The sequence below is a fragment of the Oryza sativa genome, chromosome 7 (assembly GCF_034140825.1).
Source record: "Oryza sativa Japonica Group chromosome 7, ASM3414082v1".
NCBI classification, from domain to species: Eukaryota; Viridiplantae; Streptophyta; class Magnoliopsida; order Poales; family Poaceae; genus Oryza; species Oryza sativa.
In genome coordinates this window covers 28858492-28877233 of record NC_089041.1, presented here as the reverse complement: position 1 = coordinate 28877233, position 18742 = coordinate 28858492, and the positions used below count along the sequence as shown (strand labels likewise).

Sequence of the window (18742 nt, the reverse complement as noted above, 5' to 3'; positions counted from 1 at the left end):
CTTAACGTCTCGACCCAGTGACACTTTTCCGTCACATTTGCAGTAGGCGGTGTCCAACTCCAATGTGGATGACTGATGATCGCGTCAATAGTCAATAACGATGGTCAATCTAGCCGAATGGCATATTCTCTCAAAAAAGAAAAGAACATATCAGGCACGGGCAAAGAACCACCTCAAATCATTTTTTTTTCATACAAAGGAAAAAGAAGGGAAAGAACCACAAAATTCCCCTTTTGCGATGACACGGTGCCTCCCTCCATCCAAAATTAGAGCCATCCAGGCATCCAGCACAAAGGCCTGGCCGGCGAAAGGGCCACCAAGCGGCAGATGGCGGCTTCCCGAATGTTCGCGGCTTCGCACGCACAGGAATTATGCACTCATCGATTATCTGAATCACATTATTAAAATATTTTTGCTAAGCAGAGGGATAAACGAAAAGCAACACATCAAGCCAGTGGCGGAGCCACGAAAACTCCATTAAATTTTAATAATGATGAGTAAATTGATGATGAAATTTCTATAACAAAGACTAGTTATATTGAAATTTATCCGGGCTCCAAAATTTATCTGACTCCGCCACTACATCAAGTGGAAGCATAGCATGGTAGTTCACATAGGGCTATAAACTGCTGTAACAAAAACTAAACAGCGATAATATTGTTTTTAAGACGATAACATCTCAATAGTCAACTCCCAAAACTTGAGACGCTCTCATCAATATTGTCATTCTTTCTCATCTGTACTACCTTTCTTCCGTTTACATCATTTGCTCCATTTGTACACATTTGACTAGGTAACACATCAACTAAGCATCAGCTGCAAAAATAAATCAATGATATGATAACACAACAAAAGTAAACTGAGCCAAGTATCATGAGAATATAGAAGTTAGTGCTTTGAGTTTTGACTATATATACATACCAGTATATCGCGACATGCTGGACGCAGTCTTGGTGAAATCTGTAGCATCCGGATTAGTACTGGCACCTTTCCACCCCATCCTTTAGAAATATTGCAGTTTAGCCATGTTTGAAGTGGATTAGTCTTCCATTTGCTGCTATTCAAAATGCTTTCAAGTTTTTCCAGTCTTTTGTATCTTCCATTGCTGCTCGTGGGACCTCCAAAGAGCTCGAAGTACAGGATTCCGAGACTAAACACATCAGTCTATGAATGAAAATGAAGAAAATTCTTTTAGCAAATTTGCCGTAGCAAGCTAGAAATTCTATGAATTTAAAGGAGAGTTCATCATACTAGTAATCTCTAATTTGTCAAGGTTTTATATACTACTTAAATATTAGTAATGGTGGTATTCATTCTCACACTACCCCCTACCACTAATATCTGAGCCCACCAATCTATTATACTATTATATCACCTTTCAACAAGTTCTCCCCCATTTGGCCATTTCACTATTAGTTTCCTCCAAATTTCAAAATCACCTATTTGTTTAATAAAACAAATGATAGTATTACTTAAATTAAATAGTGCTTATTAATTGATTTAATAAGCTAGAATCTCAATTTGTATTTCATTGCAATGCACGGGCTCTAAGCTAGTCAGGTAAAAAATACACAGAAAATGGTGAATGTTACCTTCTCGTTGTGAGTATGCATGTTCCACAGCTCAGGAGACGCATGGAACTGAGTACCCCAGAACCTATTGCCCCTTCCCAAACAAGAAGCAGATCCCATGAAAGCACCTACCAGAAAGATAAACATGCCGTATTAAGATGGCAGGCCAAATTTAAATTATGTCATAGGGATGTTAGAGTACGAATAAATATGATATCAGTACTTACCACTTCCGAAATCTCCAATCTTAACATTGTTCAAATTATCAAGAAATATATTACTGGGCTTGATGTCTCTGTGAATGAATCCTTTTTGGTGGAGATAGTTTATGCCAAGAACTGCCTCCTTGAAAAACTCAAGCTTCATCAATGTCTCCATTTTTTTTTCGGTCCAAATAATCATCAAAAGTACTGAAAAAAAATCAATTTCAACAAGTGATCAGATTGTGACTTCAATAAAGAAACAAGTGAACAAACAAGAAGTGTATTACCATTTGCACAACTCCTGTGCCAGGTATACAGATGAATAATGAGTTCCAGCCTTTTCTTCTTTCCAAGCAATATATAGTTTCTTTATATTTGGGTGACGAAGCATCTTCATAACTCTGGCTTCTCTGGTTTTATAAAAATGACAGCGAAATTATTAGGGTCTAGGAAATAAATAAATCTTCCATCATTGTTTTAGTTACAGAAACTAAGACAATTTATATTACCTGAGCTCTTCATCAGCATGCTTTCTTGGAACATCACATCTCTTAACAGCAGATCTATGGGCACCTTTCTGAGTACTGCATCGGAGCACTTGACCTTCCGCTCCCCTTCCTGGTACAGATGCTATATTTAGGTCTACACAATATACTATATTTTCTGAAGACAAAGTATTAATAGTGCTCACTTACCTAGGGTCTGGTGGATTGAGAAGTGATTTTTCAAAGAAACCTCAAATTCATTCGCAATTTCATTGCAAATGAATCCTTTATATTGCAGGTCCTGTGTTTTGTCAGATAGATTGCTCTGTTTTCAAATAAGAATGATTGTCATAATGTGTTGCACAATAGTATAACATTGACAAATGAAAAGAAATAAATACTAACTGTTAAAAGACTTTTCCCACGTGGTGAATTTGTTGATTCCATATCAAAGCTCCAAGTAGAATGCCAAGCCAATCTAGATTTATCTGCACATTACAAGCATCACTGTATCACATAAAATTATTTAAAGCTGAAAAGTGATGCAGCTCTTCCTTATAGCTATGGTGCAACTATGAACGAAACTTGGATGTTGAGAAAAAAATACATTTAGCGAACATACTCGATACAATTTAGGAGTGAATTTCAACTGTTTATTTTAATTGCTCACAATCATGGTCAGTATATTTCGTGTCATGGAACCAATTTTTCCTAATGCCAAATGGTGCACCAAAATGAGAACATTGAGACATGTATCAATTAAATTGGCAGGTTAAATAGTGTTGCAAATAACATGTGAAAACAAAGAAATTAGACTACATATCACATTCAGCATTCTAGTTCCAATGACAGTGCAACACCATCATTTGCCTAAAAAAAGGACAGTGCAACACCATCATATATATGGATGCATTGTTTCACACAGCAATCCTACAACAAGTATTGATTAAATCAACTCCTTCTCAAGATAAATATCAACTGCAAGACGTGTTACACTTCACGGCAACAGAACAAAAGGAGGTAATGACGCACACAAGGTGCAACGGCAATCATTTACTTGCTGCTGTCCAGAACAAATCGGTTGGCACTGAAGTTTCTACTCATAAGCTGATAAATGAAACAAACAGGACATTTCAAACGATTGACTAGAATGCAAACTTTTATTTGCTTGCTAACACGCAAAAGGATTACACGTCAATATATTAGGACTAGAATGCATACATGATCGTGAGGAAGTGAATTAGCAGTCAAACCATCAGGTGGCATTTCTAGTGAGCTATTGTCAACTGGAGGCCTTAACCAACGATAATGAATGAACTATATTCCCAACTGCCATGAGGCCTTCATTATCAACACCAACTTAATGTTTACTAGTAATACCAAAATTCAGCTATTAACAGTGTTTAGTGACTATATTTTGGTCACACACAAACCAGTTTCACCATACAAACAAAGCTTACGGCGCATTAATGATGAACCAATTTCAGAGCAGATTCGAAGATCTATCTAATTGATCTGCACTTCCAGTACTTAAGCAACATTGTGAATATAATCGAGGAGAAACTGAACCTCTAACTAGGACCACAGATCGAGTTTAAGGCTAAACTAAACACTGAACTTTGGAAATCAAGTCGCAGGGATAAACCGCATCATACGAGTACTTTCCGTGAGCAATTCAGGAAAATCAAATCATACAAGTACTATATGTCATACTGCGAGCAAACATTTTTCTAGGAACAATATGATCTAGGCGTTGAACTGGACTTTTTTTTTGGTTGATCACTAGCATAATTAAGGCATAAACATCATGATAGATTTTAGCAATCATTTTTACTTTTCTAGCAGTTACCTTAATTATTCATGATGGAGGTTGCTATACTAAACCAACATTACAACATGAACAATAACTGAAGAAAAAACCGGCACAATTTTGCATCTCAAACAATTAATGGGTCGACATGATATAAATGTAAATATTATAGTACCATTTTTCCGCATCAATGTTGCAGCCGCCCGGGACTCCTGAGGCCAGATGTGAATGTCCACCAAGTTCATCTGCCTTCCTCTTCCTCGACGGGACCTGGCCTTGCTGGCGTCGAAGTTGGTGGCGGTCATGAGCACCGATGAAGCGATGACTCCTCCTTTCCCCATGGAGTTCATAGTCAAGCGAGATGTGTCTACTTTGCAGCCTTCAGAAGATACAGCCCTCTCGATCGCATCGCCGGAGGGAGACGCCGATGTGCTTCCCCACGGTACGGAGAGCTTGAACTCTGCGCGCTCATGCTTCCCATCCTCGAGATCGAATGAGACAGTGAGGAAGCCACGCCACCGAGAGGAAGCGGCGCGACCGGCGGCGGCGGGTAAGCCTATTGCACGGCGGAGCATCGCCGCATCTGGTGGGGAATGGAGGGGAGGGAGGCGGTGAGGTTTCCGAGGAGACGACGAAGTGCGGGGTGGGAGGGAGGGGTTTGTTTCCCTGAAGAAGAAAGAAGGTAGCAGCAGCACGCGCACACGCGGCGGGGTGGGTGCTTGGACGTTCGGGCGTCGGGAGGGGTGGGCCCGGGTGGCAGTGAGAGAAGGGACGAGCCGGGCGAGAGAGATGGTGTGTTGCGTGCTAGGAGCAAGTGGGCACAGGGGTTGTTTTGGTGGGGCCCGGTTGTCCAGAGGGGTTACAGATACAGGTGCGAGGTGTGTGTGTGTCCTGTCCAATCCAAATCGGAAGTAACCCGTCGTCGTCGTCGTCGTCGTCAATTTGGAGAACCCGCGGACGCGGCATGGGTGTGCAGCAACTGGGAGGCGCCGGCGGCGGGCGCGGGGGCGGCCGGCGGAGCCGCCGAGGTCGCCGTGAGGCACCACCGCGCCTTGCCCACCGGTGCGCCGACGAAGGACTCCGGGCTCCTCTCCGCGTGGTAAGTAACGTGCCTACCTGATCTCCGCTATGGATAATGGATTCCGCGTGGTGAAGTTTCTTGATCTCCTTTCGTGCCATGAGCATTGTTTTGGGGGACTGCCTCTAGGGTTTGGTAACTGAATACCGTTCGAAGGGCATTTTGCAATTGAACTGTGTGGAACTTTGATTTCAAGGAGTACATCGATAGTTAGGTAATTATTTTTGAACTGTACACGTATAGTCATTGAGGAACTGCAGTGATGATTTCTCATTTATAGATTCTTTTGACTGACAAATCTGGCACTTGAAAAGTATTTTTCTAGTAGCTGAAGTTGACAAAAATTCCATGGAAGAGGCTAGTAGTGTTTCTGATGCTTACCTCAATATGCCGGATGCCGCCCATATCACCGAGCATTTCCTGTCTTCAATGCCAATACTTACTGTGTTCATGTTGATCATAACATATCTGTTCGCGAAAACATGTCTTGTTGCCACCCACTTCAATTGTTTAGTTTGGGACTTCTTAATGCTGCCATACTTCACATCCAATGACTCCTTGATCCTTTTCTGGCCCACTATCATCGCTTGGCACGTGAAGTTTTAGAAAGTAAATAGTTAGAGCTTCTGCACTTCATGAGCTCCTTTTTCGGTCGCTCGCCCTTGACACAATCTGGCTGGTATGGTCTAGATCCTGAAGTGTGGCGCATTTGTAGAAGTGTGTTGGATGTGTTTGGAGAGGTTTTCTTTAATCCCTCCTTGTACTTTTCTTATCTCTTCTTAATGAAATGACATACAGCTTTCCTGCATGTTCGATAAAGAGAAAGTAAATAGTATTTGTTTGTATCAACAATTATAAGTTATAACCTGTAACAAGTCTAGTTTCAGCTTCTTCTGTGCTAAGATTTTCGTAGCTTCAAAGGAACATTTCTCGTATAAAACTCATAATGACATCTGCTGCACAAGTGAAAATGGGCATGGTGGTTAGGTTCTAGTTCCTGTTTTCTCTTAAAAATCACATTGTTATGCTTGTTAGGCAGCAGTTACCATATTGGCTTCTAACCATTATCGTGCATGATCTGAAAGTGGCACCATGTCGCCTTTTCAGATGTTACCAAGGTATTCACAGACAATGGCCTTGAGGTTCTTGGCTGGCCTGTTCTTTTTAATGTATCAGTGGTAGGTCGCTATGCAAAAAGAACCATGCATGATATACAACAGATTTGTGAAACTCGCAAAATAAAAGGATAATGCGGATAACAGATAGGGAGGGATGGACTTTATTTGTGTTCTTTGTCAAGCAGAAGTGCAGAATTGTATTAGGGAAATTATATTTGGACCTTTGGAATGGACTCTACAAATCTCTTTTTGCCATATAACAAAGAAAATGCAGTACCAATACAAATCGTAGATGGCCTCTTGCACAATCAGTGAGGTTACTAGGGCACAATGGAGAGAGAAATGCAATATAGGTTTACATTTACATTTACATCCTAAATCTTTACTTCTTTTATTTGTTCGCTGCCTCTGCTGTTATGGAAAGTTCGTTATTGAAGAATAAACATACCTGGAGCATACTCATAGTGTTCCTTTCCTTGTAAGGGAACTTGAGCAGGATGCAATCAAGGGAAGCCACAGTACAGTCTCCTGTATGGCGCAGGTGCGAGCATGGAATACACCCATTTGGTGACCCTAAAGCATCTGAGCATGAAACACTACAGCAAACCTTGACAGCACTGCTGAAGTAAGAGGCTGCACATGGAGCATCTATTACTAGTGCTTCTTGTCCATACCATTGACATAGCTTGCTTCTTGTTTGTAATAATGGCATGTACGATTTTTTTTGGGTTCTTCTTGATGCAAAATACAGAAATCTGATGAAAAAGACTTGCGTTTAATTCTAAAGTTCTAAAACAATTGAAAGATGCACGGTATGCATGCAAACATCCTGTGTTAGTTTGAATTTAATGCTTTTGAGATGTGGGGAATGAGGTTGTACTTCCATATGTTATAAAGTTGCAAGTTACTGCTAGTTGCTAAGCAACATGATTTTAACTTGATCTATTTCAGTGTGCATTACCATTTCTATGTATCAATCTGAATGTGCATCATGCACCCTGTTCTCTTCTTCAATAAACTTTTTACATTAAAAGGTGCTGCAAAACTGCTGTATTATTAAATCATGAAATTCTTTCTTGCACCAGTTGCTGCTAAGAAGTGGTAAAGTCTTGCTGAAGCTCTTATGATTCTTTTCCTGAGGCATACATCCCACATTGTGATGAAATATCCTGAGATATGGAGTGCATTAGTAGATATAGAAGCCATGGGTATACATCAAATTTGTCATATACTAACTGGTGCAATTTCTATCGAAGTGAAGGTTCTCTTGATTTGTGCATTAAGCGATCCACTTTTATGACTACTATAAAGGTCACATGGAGGCTTGAGATGGACCTGCTTTGCTCTTATTTAGGTAAGATCATTTGTGTGTGAATCTGTTAGGTTTTTTTTTTCTTTTGCTATATCAGTTCATGATGTATATCACAGTTTTCTTGCGCAGTTTGGTCCATCTCACAGAGTATTTAATTGCCTTGTCACATTGTATGTTTAGAAGTGACCATCTCCTATTTGTGTAATGTTTATCTCTTTTTCTATTGTTACCTGCTGACACTTCTCTGACACTACTACCTTATCTTTTTCTTGTAAAGCTGGGCAGAGAAATATTATCATTCTGGGTGAAGACGTTCTCTGCGAAGAGTCTAGCAAACTTTGTGTTCATCCAATAGGACCAATACAGACCTGGAGGTAGCATCTAAGTAATCAATTGTTGTCAAAACATATTTTATTCGTTGTTTGCCTCTGTTCTGCCATTTCCTCAATCAAAATGACATCAATTTGATGGTATGATATGAGATCTCATTTTCTACAGAATGTGTGTTTTTCCTTTTCCTTTTATATGTGATACTTCTTCCGTTTCATAATGTAAGACTTTCTAGCATTGCCTACATTCATATAGATGTTAATGTGTATAGATTCATTAACATCTATATGAATGTGGGCAATGCTAGAAAGTCTTACATTATGAAACGGAGGGAGTACATACTAAGGTGCTGTCTATCTATGTTTCAAAATCAAGTTTGGTTGGGTCCCTCTATGGATTCACCAATAATAATGATATTTTCATGCATCCTCCTCTGCTGTCAAGTGCCATGGTACTATTAACTGATATCATCTAGTTCTAGAAATTATTTTATTCTATTTTTAATGATATACCAGTTATGACTTATGGCCCTGCATGAATTTTGTGTGGAATGTTTGGCCACACTAGCATGTGATCCTGGATTTGCTCCATGCCCATGTAATGGTGAAAGTTGAAACACCCTTTTTCCAAAACAAAGGAGCAGCAGTAGTAGATGCTTACAAAACTTGACTTTATAGGATGCCCTCTTAAGTTTTCCCAATAAGATCCCCTATAGTAAATGCTTGGAGATTTGTTTTTATGTAAGAAGTTCATCAGCTCATGTACTCATGTCTTACTGTTTAATACTGAAATTTGGTGCTTTTCAATCGTCTGAACAGGCGAATATCGTGCAAATAATCCTGAGATGTCAAAGCTGCCGCGCAAAGCAGTTCATGAAAAAAAAAAAGGTGATAATGCATACACCATGTACCAGCATCTGCAAACCGTCCTGTCAATGTTAGTGATGCTTAATCCTTACTTTGATGTGGCCAATCCATAGATCCTTCTGCAACCTCAATTGTTGAGTTATTTTGTACAGGTGGAATTCCCCTTCCCTTGGAGCTATTTCCAGATAAACAAATGAAGCTATTGCAATTGCAATGAATAGAACAGGAGGGATACTCAGGGGAAGGTGGTGAGGTGCGTCAGATAACTTTCTGTTAGATGAAGATAGCTATTTAATTGCTTCTGGACTTCTTATTTTGCGGACCCAATCCGCTGAAGTCCCCTTGCAGATGTTGTTGATGAGTATTCTCCAATACTTGCTCATCTCAAAAGTCTGCAGAATGGAGACGCTGCCACAAGTTCCATTAAGCAGGTGGGGCATCAGAATTTCATGGGTGCTATCTACATTACTTAATTCTTGTCATCTGTGTTCTTTTTTGCACTTCTCCTTGGCTATTATTAATGGTTCTGATGCAAGATAACATTCTATTTTCACAACTTGTGTTGGAATAGGAGCATGCTTAAAATTTGCCAAATTTACTTTATAATGTGTACTGTATCTCACAGAAATAAAGAAGCAGAGCATGTTAACTAATTTCATTCTACATATTAACGCGGATTAACTCTTGCTACGGATGCAATGCATACCTCATCAAGTTGCATAGGGTTTTGTTTGCAATATTATGCTACATAATTTGCCAATTATATATGGTATTCACAATGATATAACTCCCTTTTGTAGTTTGTCTTTCTCCAGATTGAGAAATATTTCCTTCCTTGAGATATTGGTTAGCTATATTTTACTGAATGGGATATGCACTGACGCTGAGTACTTGCTAACGAATGCCACTATTTAGTGAAAAAAAGTGTCCTAGAAGCTGTTAGAGATTTTGGAGGATTTTTTTTGAGAAATTTACTACTTCCCTCGTTCCAAAATATAAGCATTTCTAGGTTGTTTAGCATATACTCCCGCCGTCCCAAAATATAAGGTATTTTGATAGGATGGGGCATATCCTAGTACGGACAGGCTCCCTGTCCAAATTCGTGATTCGTAGTATTAGGATGTGTCCTAACCAGTCAAAATCCAAAATCCCTTATATTTTGGGATAGAGGGAGTACTAACATTAAGTCATAAGATTCCCTTTCAGTCACCACAATGGTCAAAATTTGAATTTTGAATTGCTTAGATTCTCTTCCCAAGCACCTAATTGGCTGAAAATTTATGGATTTCCGTGCATTGAAATCAGTGCCCTGGAAATGCTTACATTGTGGAACAAATTTTGAATGCTGGAAATACTTGTATTTTGGAATGGAGGGAGTAGAATGGCCCCAAAATTTTAGCAGTGTAGCGCATGATGGTCTCTTCCAAAAAATCTCATACTAATGAAGATACTGAACTAATTTACAAACTGAATGGATGTACTAAACATTATAGTCTTCTTCGAATGAAGTTAGATTATTGCAGCATTTAACTTAGATTATTTATGAAAACTTATATTTGAAATATTTGTATTTCTGTCACACATCAGATTATGATGGTGGCACTGGAGCTAGGCCAATTAGTTTGATTAAGCATTCTGCCGGTCCTTGGGAACTTGGTCTTTCAGAAGCACACCAGGTTAGCCTCATCTATTTGTTTGTTATTACCCTATTGAAATATCTTGTTTGTTCTAATGCTAGTTAACTTTTCTCCTGACACTTATGCAAAATTGATTGTGAGAGAGGATGGTAGGGTGGATGGTGGATTCAGAAGTTGCCAATATGTCCTTATGGCTAGTGTCATGGGCGTGGATGAATATGGTTTTGGTTCTGTGGCTATGAATAGCTACTGGATGTGTTCAAGATGTCCACACTAATGGCCCTGTTCTTGATGAGACAATCCTTGCAAATCCTGATGTAATGTTTTCCATTCCTTTCTCAGTTACATTAACCTCCCTAGTGACTGATTTGTGAATAGTCAATCAAAGTAATCCTTCATTCTGCTATTTGGTCAGCTTGAAACCAGAAATTAATTTTGACGATCGATGCCCTTAATTGTAGTTTAAAGCGAAGTGTGCAGTTGTATACTTGTATCTTGCTTAATGATGCAGCATTATTTATATATTCTATTTTGCAGATATCTGATGTAATTGAGAATGAGGAGGTTTCCAAGATATTATAATGTTGAGAGGGCTGTCTGTGGTCAAGTAGCAGGTGTCATTGCGAAGAAGTACGCTGACACAGGCTTTGCAGGCCAGCTCAACATTACGATGTTAACCATTTTCTATTTTTAGTTTTCTTTAGTTTCTCTTATGAAAAGTTAGGAGCATAATTGTTTTTTGCCTTTTAGGTTTACTGGAAGTGCAGGGCCAGTCTTTTGGATGTTTTCTAACTCCTGGAATACTCTGCAAGTTGAGAGAGGCCAATGATTATGTTGGAAAGGTACCAAATGTATACAGCACATTTGAAAATTGATCCTGACCAGATTTAAAATACCCTCTCTTTTTTTAAAAAAGAATTTGCAGGGCATGGGTGGTGGAGAGATGGTTGTAGCTCCTGTAGAGTGTACTAGATAGCACAGGATTCGTTCCTGACTTCCTGACGAAGCTACTATAGCTGGAAACGCTTGTCTGTGTTGGCTACTAGTGAGCAGGTATTTGTGACAGGCAAAACAGGTGAAACTCTCTTGGTCAATCAGTGGTTGAGGTCAGGGCACTGGAGATCATTGCTGCGAGTACATGATCGGTGGCTGTGTAGTTGGCAAATCCTCCCTGTTTCACAATGTAAGTCATTTTAGTATTTCCCATATTTATATTGATGTTAATGAATCTAGATATATTGTGGGAAATGTTAGAATGACTTACGTTGTGAAACGGGGGAAGTAAGTAGGACATGCTGCTAAATGAGGATCACAGTGTTTTGTCCTGACTAGTGGCGGATCGTGAGCCTAGGCAAGTTTAACAACAAATATAGTATACACAAATCTATACAAATTTGTAGATCATTTTAGAGTGAGCATTTGCTTTGCTATTTTACACTAAATCGTTATAAGTATGTACACTATATACTATTGTTGTTTCAATTCATACGGTGATTAAATATGATTAGCTAGGTAATTAGATTTAATCTAATGGGACATGGTTGCATGTAGCCGGCAGAGCCCGGGCAGCTGCTCAGGGTCGCCGGGCCTTGGCTCCGACGCTGGTCCTGACATATGCATATTCCTCAATTGGTAGAGTAAGGAGGAACGTTGCAGCTGGAATGACGGGTGGCCTTGCCTATGTTCAACTGCAATCAGCAAGTGATCATCAGATTAGGTGACAGGAAGGTGTTCGTTCTTTGACACTTTCCTGGGACAGCATCATGGAAAAAGAAATAACCCAGGATACTTGTGACGCAACGAAGTGCCCCGAATACTGCGAATTTTGTGGAACCTCATAAAGGCAGCGAAAGCTGAAAACACTTCTAAACTTCTCGAATCCTCTACAGGATTCGTGCCATTTGTAATCATATTTTGGTTCTGGGCAATTTAAGTTTTGAGCTGTTTTACCGGTACTAATGGGTATTAGTAATAGGTACCAAGGTAGGAGTACCAATCATGTCTATACGTCAGTCCATTCATGATGAAGGGTAGTATGATCAGAATGTGTAAATGTCGGTCCGTACTCGCTACACGCCTACACCATCTTCCGAGACATTCATCTCTGGGCAGCTACAAATAATCTCCATCGTGGTTGTTATACGCGACCATGCGCCGGCGCCACGCCGTGGCTCCCGTGCTCCTGTGCTGCCTTGCCACGAGATCCTGTACCGCTCGCCATGGAGCTGTTCGGGAGCTTTCCTCTGACCCGCGGGGCGCTGCTGTTATGCAGACCATGACGGATCGCACTTGGTTCTTGGTGAGGTATATAGGCACAAGCTGTGGAAGCGAGACTATGTGGGATGTGGCTGCAGTGGAGGCGATGGCGAGACAATGTCGGCGTTGGACTTCGCCACCGGCATCAACGAAAATAGAGTGTCGTCAGCTGCTGTCAACGGCGGCAGTACTACACTATTACTGCACTGTGTTGCTAGTTTAAATAACTGGTTTATCTGTTTTAATTCTATCTTTGAGAAAACGCTACATGCTCTCATGAATAAGCAGAGAATCGGCTAAATAGCCGATTGCTTGGTGGCGGTGCAACTACTTCCTATAATAGCATACATCTTCATAATATCTTCAGATACAACGATATTAGATTATGAAAAGTACCAATAATTCTCTCAATATGGTAGATCCTAAATTTAGCACAATATGCTGGTCTGATCGGTAGTAGTGGTAAGTCAGACCGCTACAACATCACCGCTCAAACCCGACGTGCGATTGAGGGGGCACCACCGGCTAAACCGCAACCGACGACTCTTTCGGAATTGGCTCCTACATTGGATGTTTGTAGTAATCCTATGACTAGTACACGTTCAAAACCTAAAAGCCATAACAATGAGGTTATCGAAGTTATAAAATAAAATCTTCATTGCACACCTATAATTAAAAACAGGTTCAGTTTAAGAAAGTCAAACCAAAAAAGCCAAAATCTTAAAAGAGGCTAAATCTGATTATCTACTCCTTCCGTCCCAAAAAAAGACAAACCCTGGTTTCCGTGCTCAACGTTTGACCGTCCGTCTTATTTGAAAAAATTATGAAAAAAATTAAAAAGACAAGTCACGCATAAAATATTAATCATATTTTATCATCTAATAACAATAAAAATACGAATTATAAAAAATTTTCATATAAGACGGACAGTTAAAATTGGACACGGAAACTTAGGGTTTGCCTTTTTTTGGGACGGAGGGAGTACATGATAATATAGTTGATGAGGTCATATATTCAGACGATAAGACGATTGACGTGAATAGGACTAAATGAGTTTGGACCTCTAAGTTTGAACCATTTTGTTAGTTTCATCTTTAAGCCGGTTACGTAGGGTACGGTAAGTTATGATAACATAAAATAAATTTTTTCTAGCATTTCTCAAATTAAGAAATGCAAAGATGAAGAAAAGTGACGACGGCGGCCGGCGAAACCAGTGCACTCATCATCGTCATCATTTGGACCCGTGCGCTCATCAGGGGTGGCGCCAGATCCACGCACTCGTCGTCATCGTTTGCTGGACCTGTGCACTCAACTAACCCGCGCGCTCATCGACAACGATGCCGGATCCATAAGCTCGTCGTCATCACCCTCCAAGCCATTAAAATGAAGGAAGCCAACAAGAACAGCTCGTACACTCCATCCATGGCGTAGTAAAGGTGTGTTTAGTTCACGTTAAAATTGAAAGTTTGATTAAAATTGGAATGATGTGAAAAAAAATTGGAAGTTTATATGTGTAGGAAAGTTTTGATGTGATGGAAAAGTTGAAAGTTTGAAGAAAAAGTTTGGAACTAAACTCGGCCTAAGTGGAAGCCTATAGCTTTCGGTCGGGGTGATATTGATGAAAATCGTATTTGGGAAAACCCACTTCTTACATTGAGACATGGCATATTCCCAATTTTCTCCTAGGAATAAGGGGTAGAATCCATGTGGGACGGGTGTATTCTGGGTTGGAACACTCTCTACATGCAAAATAGAATGATATATTAACGCATGATTGTTAACGACCAAATTTGGTGATATCAGCATCGGAGATGAAGATGGAGTCGAAGCAGAATCGAAGATAAGGATTGTTGCGGAAATAGAGTAAAATCGGCTGAAGTCCGGATCGGCTACAACTGGGATCGGCTAAGTCTGAGTCAGACTGGGTTAAGTGATACAGCCGATTCCGACAATATGACTTGTGTACGACATCGGGTTCGAGTTGGTGTGCTTCAAGATGATTGCCGTGCATGGATAGAGTCCTGGGAAGGCAATTGTATCTATTAATTAGGATATTTTATGTAATTTCCTTAGAGATAAACTTGGGCAAAAGTCTGCCGCAAAGACTTATGGTATCTTAGAGTTTGTTAGAGATAAGAGTAGTGTCCAATATGGACATATCTTGTAATTCTCGGGTATAAATAGACCCCGAGCCCTATGTAATTATTAACACACACGTTCAATACAATTTCGGTGCATCACCACCCTTTTTGCTTTAGTTTTATTTCGACGAGTTCTTGCTTTCGGGTTGAGCTGCATCGGTTTCAATCTTCAACAAGAGGTAAAACTTGTTATGACGGCTTGTGTTTCCGGGATTAGTGCTTCCATCTCTATGATACTCTAATCTTGTTTATGTAATTCGTCGAGTTATCATATATCTTATATAATCTTTGACAATATCATTATCTAATCTATAATCGCTAACATCTGTTAGTAGAAGGCGGCTGATTAGGTTAAATAGCAACGTTGGCTTAGATTATATAAGATATCTACCACTCTATGAAACATCCAGCGGCTTGATTGTCTAGATATTGTTCTTCTTTTCATACTTAATGCTGCATCAGTTGAGTTTGATCTATTAAGTCGTGCTTAGAACCATAATCTCTAGCCTGCCTTCTGGTTGCCGATTAGGGTAGTATCGGAGTTTCAGCCGATCTTACCTGATTTAACTACTTTTACCTTATACGCTTGATTGACATGTTAAATCTGCCTTTATATTAAGATCTTGTTGCATTTAAAGTATATTAGGCTTCTGTTTGGTATATCTTACTTGCTTTAATATCTTAATATAGAGTGGTATCGGAGTATTAGCCGATACATGCTAGATCTACATGATCGGCTACGCTATGAACATATATAATCTTGTTGTTAATATGTATTTTGATCTAAGTGATTTATACTGTCTCGGCATGGCGTCCGATCTATCCCAGTCACTTGATTTGAATATATATCGATATAAGGATTACATATTATTGATATCTACAGCCGATCGAGTAAATTTAGTTCCTTGTTACCTATTTGTGATCGCCGATCGATTCACATATGACATCGGCTCAGAGATAAATGATATGTTATCGGCAATCAGCCGATCGGCTATCATTTATAGATTTAACCACGGTTTCTTTGTCTTTGTTTCTTGTTGATTGCAGAATCAAATCAACTGGCACGCTCATACATCCGAAGGCGATCTTTGGACCTGCACTGGAGTTAAGCAGATCTCCCAGGCCTCGTGTTTTTTGTCAACACGCTTTTGGCACGCCCGGTGGGACACATTAGAAGTCAGAATCACAGCAGCAGTTTTCCTCATAGCCGAGAAGCCGCCAGCATCGCCGTCCTCGGCTGGAGAACCTGGATCAGTTAAAGCTAAGATGCTTAAGTTGGGTCTGCCTGAGGTTGATGAAAGCAACATTATTGTAACGCCCCGATTTTCGTTCGGGATTAAAAATCATTAAATAATGTATTTTCTAGAAATTAAATAAAAGTTAAATCAACTTAATCAAGTGAATTATTGGGAGAATTAAAATTTTCCCTTTAAAAATCATTGGCCGGGAATATTTTGTAATATTCTTTGTGCCCTAATGTACTCTCCGGAATTTTCCGTGAATTTTCGGAGCTCGAGAAATAGTTTTAATAGCACAAAGATCATTGCATCAATTAAAATAAAAAGAAAACAAATAAAATTTCCCCTCTTTGTCTTTGGGCCGCTTTCGGCCCAAGATCTTCTCCCTCTCCATCCTCTCGGGCCCGGCCGCCCTCCTTTTCCCCTCCTCCCTTCTCTTTGGGCCGTCGGCCCGGCTTGCCCCCTCCTTCGCGCAAGTCCGCTTCGCCTCCCTCATCCTCCCTCCTCTCCCCGAGCCGCCGACAGGTGGGCCCCACCTGTCGGGGTCACCCCCAACCTCCAGCCCGGGCCAGCAACCGCCATGGCCGCCCGAGCCGTCCAACGTCGCCGCCGTTTCCGCCCACCTCCTCCACCCCGCGCGCGCGCGCTTGTCCGTGGGACCTCGCCGCCCACGTCCGCGCCGTTTCCCCCCCCACTCTCCCCGCAAAATCCGGCCACGTCGCCGCCTCCCGCGTTTCTCTCTCCCCCACGACGCTGCCCTACTTCCCCTCGAAATCCGCCGCTCCCCGGCCCTCTCCTCGCCCCCTTGAGCTATAAAATCAATCCCCGTGGCCTCCTCTTCCTCTTTCCCCGTTTTCCCGTGTCTCCCACGCCCTCTACCGAGCTCTCCACGCCGATCCGCATCGCCGCCGCTCGCCGGCGATCTCCAGCCGCCCGCCACCGCCGCTCCCGTCGCTGCCGCGCTGCGCCGCCACCACCTATAGCATCACACCACCCCACCGCACCCCGGCATCCACTCCATCTCCCTCCTCCACCGCCGGAACCACCTTCCCATCGCGAGGCCGAGCCACTACCGCCACACACCGCCTTCAGCCGGCCGCTGCCGCCGCGCTAGTCGTCGCCGCACCTCGCCGCTTGCGCCGCCGGCAACGCCGTGCCAAGCTCTACCCCGGCCTCCGCTCCGTTTCCCCATTCCACCACCGCAACCACCCTTCCACCGTGCATCCCGAGCCACCACCACCATACGCCGCCTCCAGCCGTGTGCCACCGTCGCCTTAGCCGCCGCCGCGTCGCTCCGTCTTCACCTCTCGCCTCGCAGCGCCGTGCAGCACCTCGGTCACCGTTGTTCATCGCCGGAAACCCACCGGAACGTGGTATCTCTCGGTCGCCGGTGAGCCCCACCATTCCTCTCCGGCGTGGTATTCTCGCCGCTCCGGTCGCCTATTTCCCTCCCTAACCGCTCCAATAATTTCCCCAGGTCTTGCCGGCCCTCGGCCGCGGCTCCGCCATGGTCGGGCGTCGTCGGAACGCCGTTCCCGTCGCCTCCCGTGCCGGCCGCCGCCATCCTTTCCGCCGCCGGTCGCCTCCCCATGGTCGTCTCTCCGTCGCCGCGCCTCTCGGTGAGCCGCCTCCCTCCTCCTTTTCCTCTTCGCCGACCGCCCGCCGCTGTTCCGCGTCGCCGGCTGCTGCCGCCGGTGGCCGCATGCCGCCGCCGCGCCTTGGCTCGGCCGAGCCGGTTTCATGCCGTGCCCGTGCCCCAGCCGCGCCGTCTCGTGGCCGTCCGATCGGCTTGGGCCGATCCGGACCGTTGGTTCCCGTGGACCGGCGGTGGACCGCCTCGGTGGTCCCGGTCCACGGTGGACCGGCGCTCTTGTGCCGCTGACCGGTGGGCCCCGCGTGTCGGCGCCGGCCGCCCCTTTGCTGACGTCAGCGAGGACCATTTCCTTTGTAAAAATAAATAATAATTGCGCAATAAATCGAGTTTAATTGTAGAAATTTATTTAAATGGCTCAAAACTTCTAAAATTCATATCTAATTCATTCGAACTCCGAATTGAGCCATTCAACTTGCAAAATTCATCTAAAATTGAGCTCTACATGTTTGTTTAGTTTTTATGTACTGTTTCCTTGGTTTTTATTAGAGTTTTTCCTCGTTTTGCGTGCCAGCGTGTAGTTTCCGTCGTTTCGGAAGTCCGCGGTCGCAAGGAAAAGAGTTCGGAAGATCAAAGTGAAGAAGCAAGGCAAGTCACACATTCCCCTTGAGCATGTTGATCCTAATTTACAAATGTTTTACTGTTTGCAAATAAATATGCATGTTTTGCTAATTACACGGGGTCAGGGTTTACCTATCTGCTCGCTTGTGCCATGTTTACTTGATATCTATCCTTTGTCAACCTTGGGTGATAAATTGACTAGCTCATGTTACTTATGTGACCTAGCTAGAACTATATGCTTAGCCATGCTGAATTACCACTAGCTCAGTCGATGGGATAATTGCAGTATTAGACATACTAGTATCTTGTTGAGCCGCGTGCTCGAGACATCTGGCCATGTTTTATGGTCGTAATTATCCAACTAAAATGCGACTGAATGGTGGGCTGTGGGTGCATGGTTTTGTGAGTCGCACCCATGGCAATTAAGGACCGGTTCACGGGAAACCCTGGAAGACTTACAGCGCTTGCCACAAGCGGGAGTGGGT

The 18742-nt window shown here is 42.4% G+C and overlaps 2 protein-coding genes across 13 annotated transcripts; one reads left to right on the top strand and one right to left on the bottom strand.

The window, feature by feature from the left end:
• Positions 1-459: 459 nt before the first annotated feature.
• Positions 460-5009, bottom strand: LOC107276478 (uncharacterized). The gene is made up of 9 exons (XM_015790846.3): positions 4245-5009; positions 2665-2747; positions 2470-2584; positions 2284-2392; positions 2062-2184; positions 1799-1981; positions 1593-1699; positions 922-1164; positions 460-816 (listed from the first exon to the last, which is right to left on the bottom strand). The coding sequence occupies exons 1-6, from the start codon at positions 4642-4644 to the stop codon at positions 1927-1929; spliced, it is 885 nt and encodes a 294-aa protein (XP_015646332.1). The 5' UTR covers positions 4645-5009; the 3' UTR covers positions 460-816; positions 922-1164; positions 1593-1699; positions 1799-1926.
• LOC9268275 (uncharacterized) lies at positions 4963-12365 on the top strand. 12 transcript variants are annotated; one of them, XM_066312389.1, is made up of 12 exons: positions 4963-5168; positions 7351-7366; positions 7527-7619; positions 7855-7951; positions 8726-8794; positions 8926-9026; positions 9122-9204; positions 10361-10727; positions 10948-11040; positions 11161-11252; positions 11327-11593; positions 12047-12365. In XM_066312389.1, the coding sequence occupies exons 1-5, from the start codon at positions 5034-5036 to the stop codon at positions 8742-8744; spliced, it is 360 nt and encodes a 119-aa protein (XP_066168486.1). In that variant the 5' UTR covers positions 4963-5033; the 3' UTR covers positions 8745-8794; positions 8926-9026; positions 9122-9204; positions 10361-10727; positions 10948-11040; positions 11161-11252; positions 11327-11593; positions 12047-12365. The 12 variants fall into 12 exon arrangements, with proteins under 12 accessions (XP_066168486.1, XP_066168487.1, XP_066168483.1 ...); XM_066312390.1 differs by having other exon boundaries at positions 9111-9204; XM_066312386.1 differs by having other exon boundaries at positions 8726-8843.
• Positions 12366-18742: the final 6377 nt, after the last annotated feature.

Bases quoted from the DNA above. Each gene is read 5' to 3' on its own strand.
- LOC9268275 (XM_066312389.1), top strand. From the start codon at position 5,034: ATGGGTGTGCAGCAACTGGGAGGCGCCGGCGGCGGGCGCGGGGGCGGC. The intron at 7,620-7,854 runs GTAAGATCATTT...TTTCTTGTAAAG, and splicing joins CCTGCTTTGCTCTTATTTAG to CTGGGCAGAGAAATATTATC.
- LOC107276478 (XM_015790846.3), bottom strand. From the start codon at position 4,644: ATGCTCCGCCGTGCAATAGGCTTACCCGCCGCCGCCGGTCGCGCCGCT. The intron at 2,748-4,244 runs GTACTATAATAT...TGTAATGTGCAG, and splicing joins AACATTGATGCGGAAAAATG to ATAAATCTAGATTGGCTTGG. The intron at 2,185-2,283 runs GTAATATAAATT...TTATAAAACCAG, and splicing joins CATGCTGATGAAGAGCTCAG to AGAAGCCAGAGTTATGAAGA.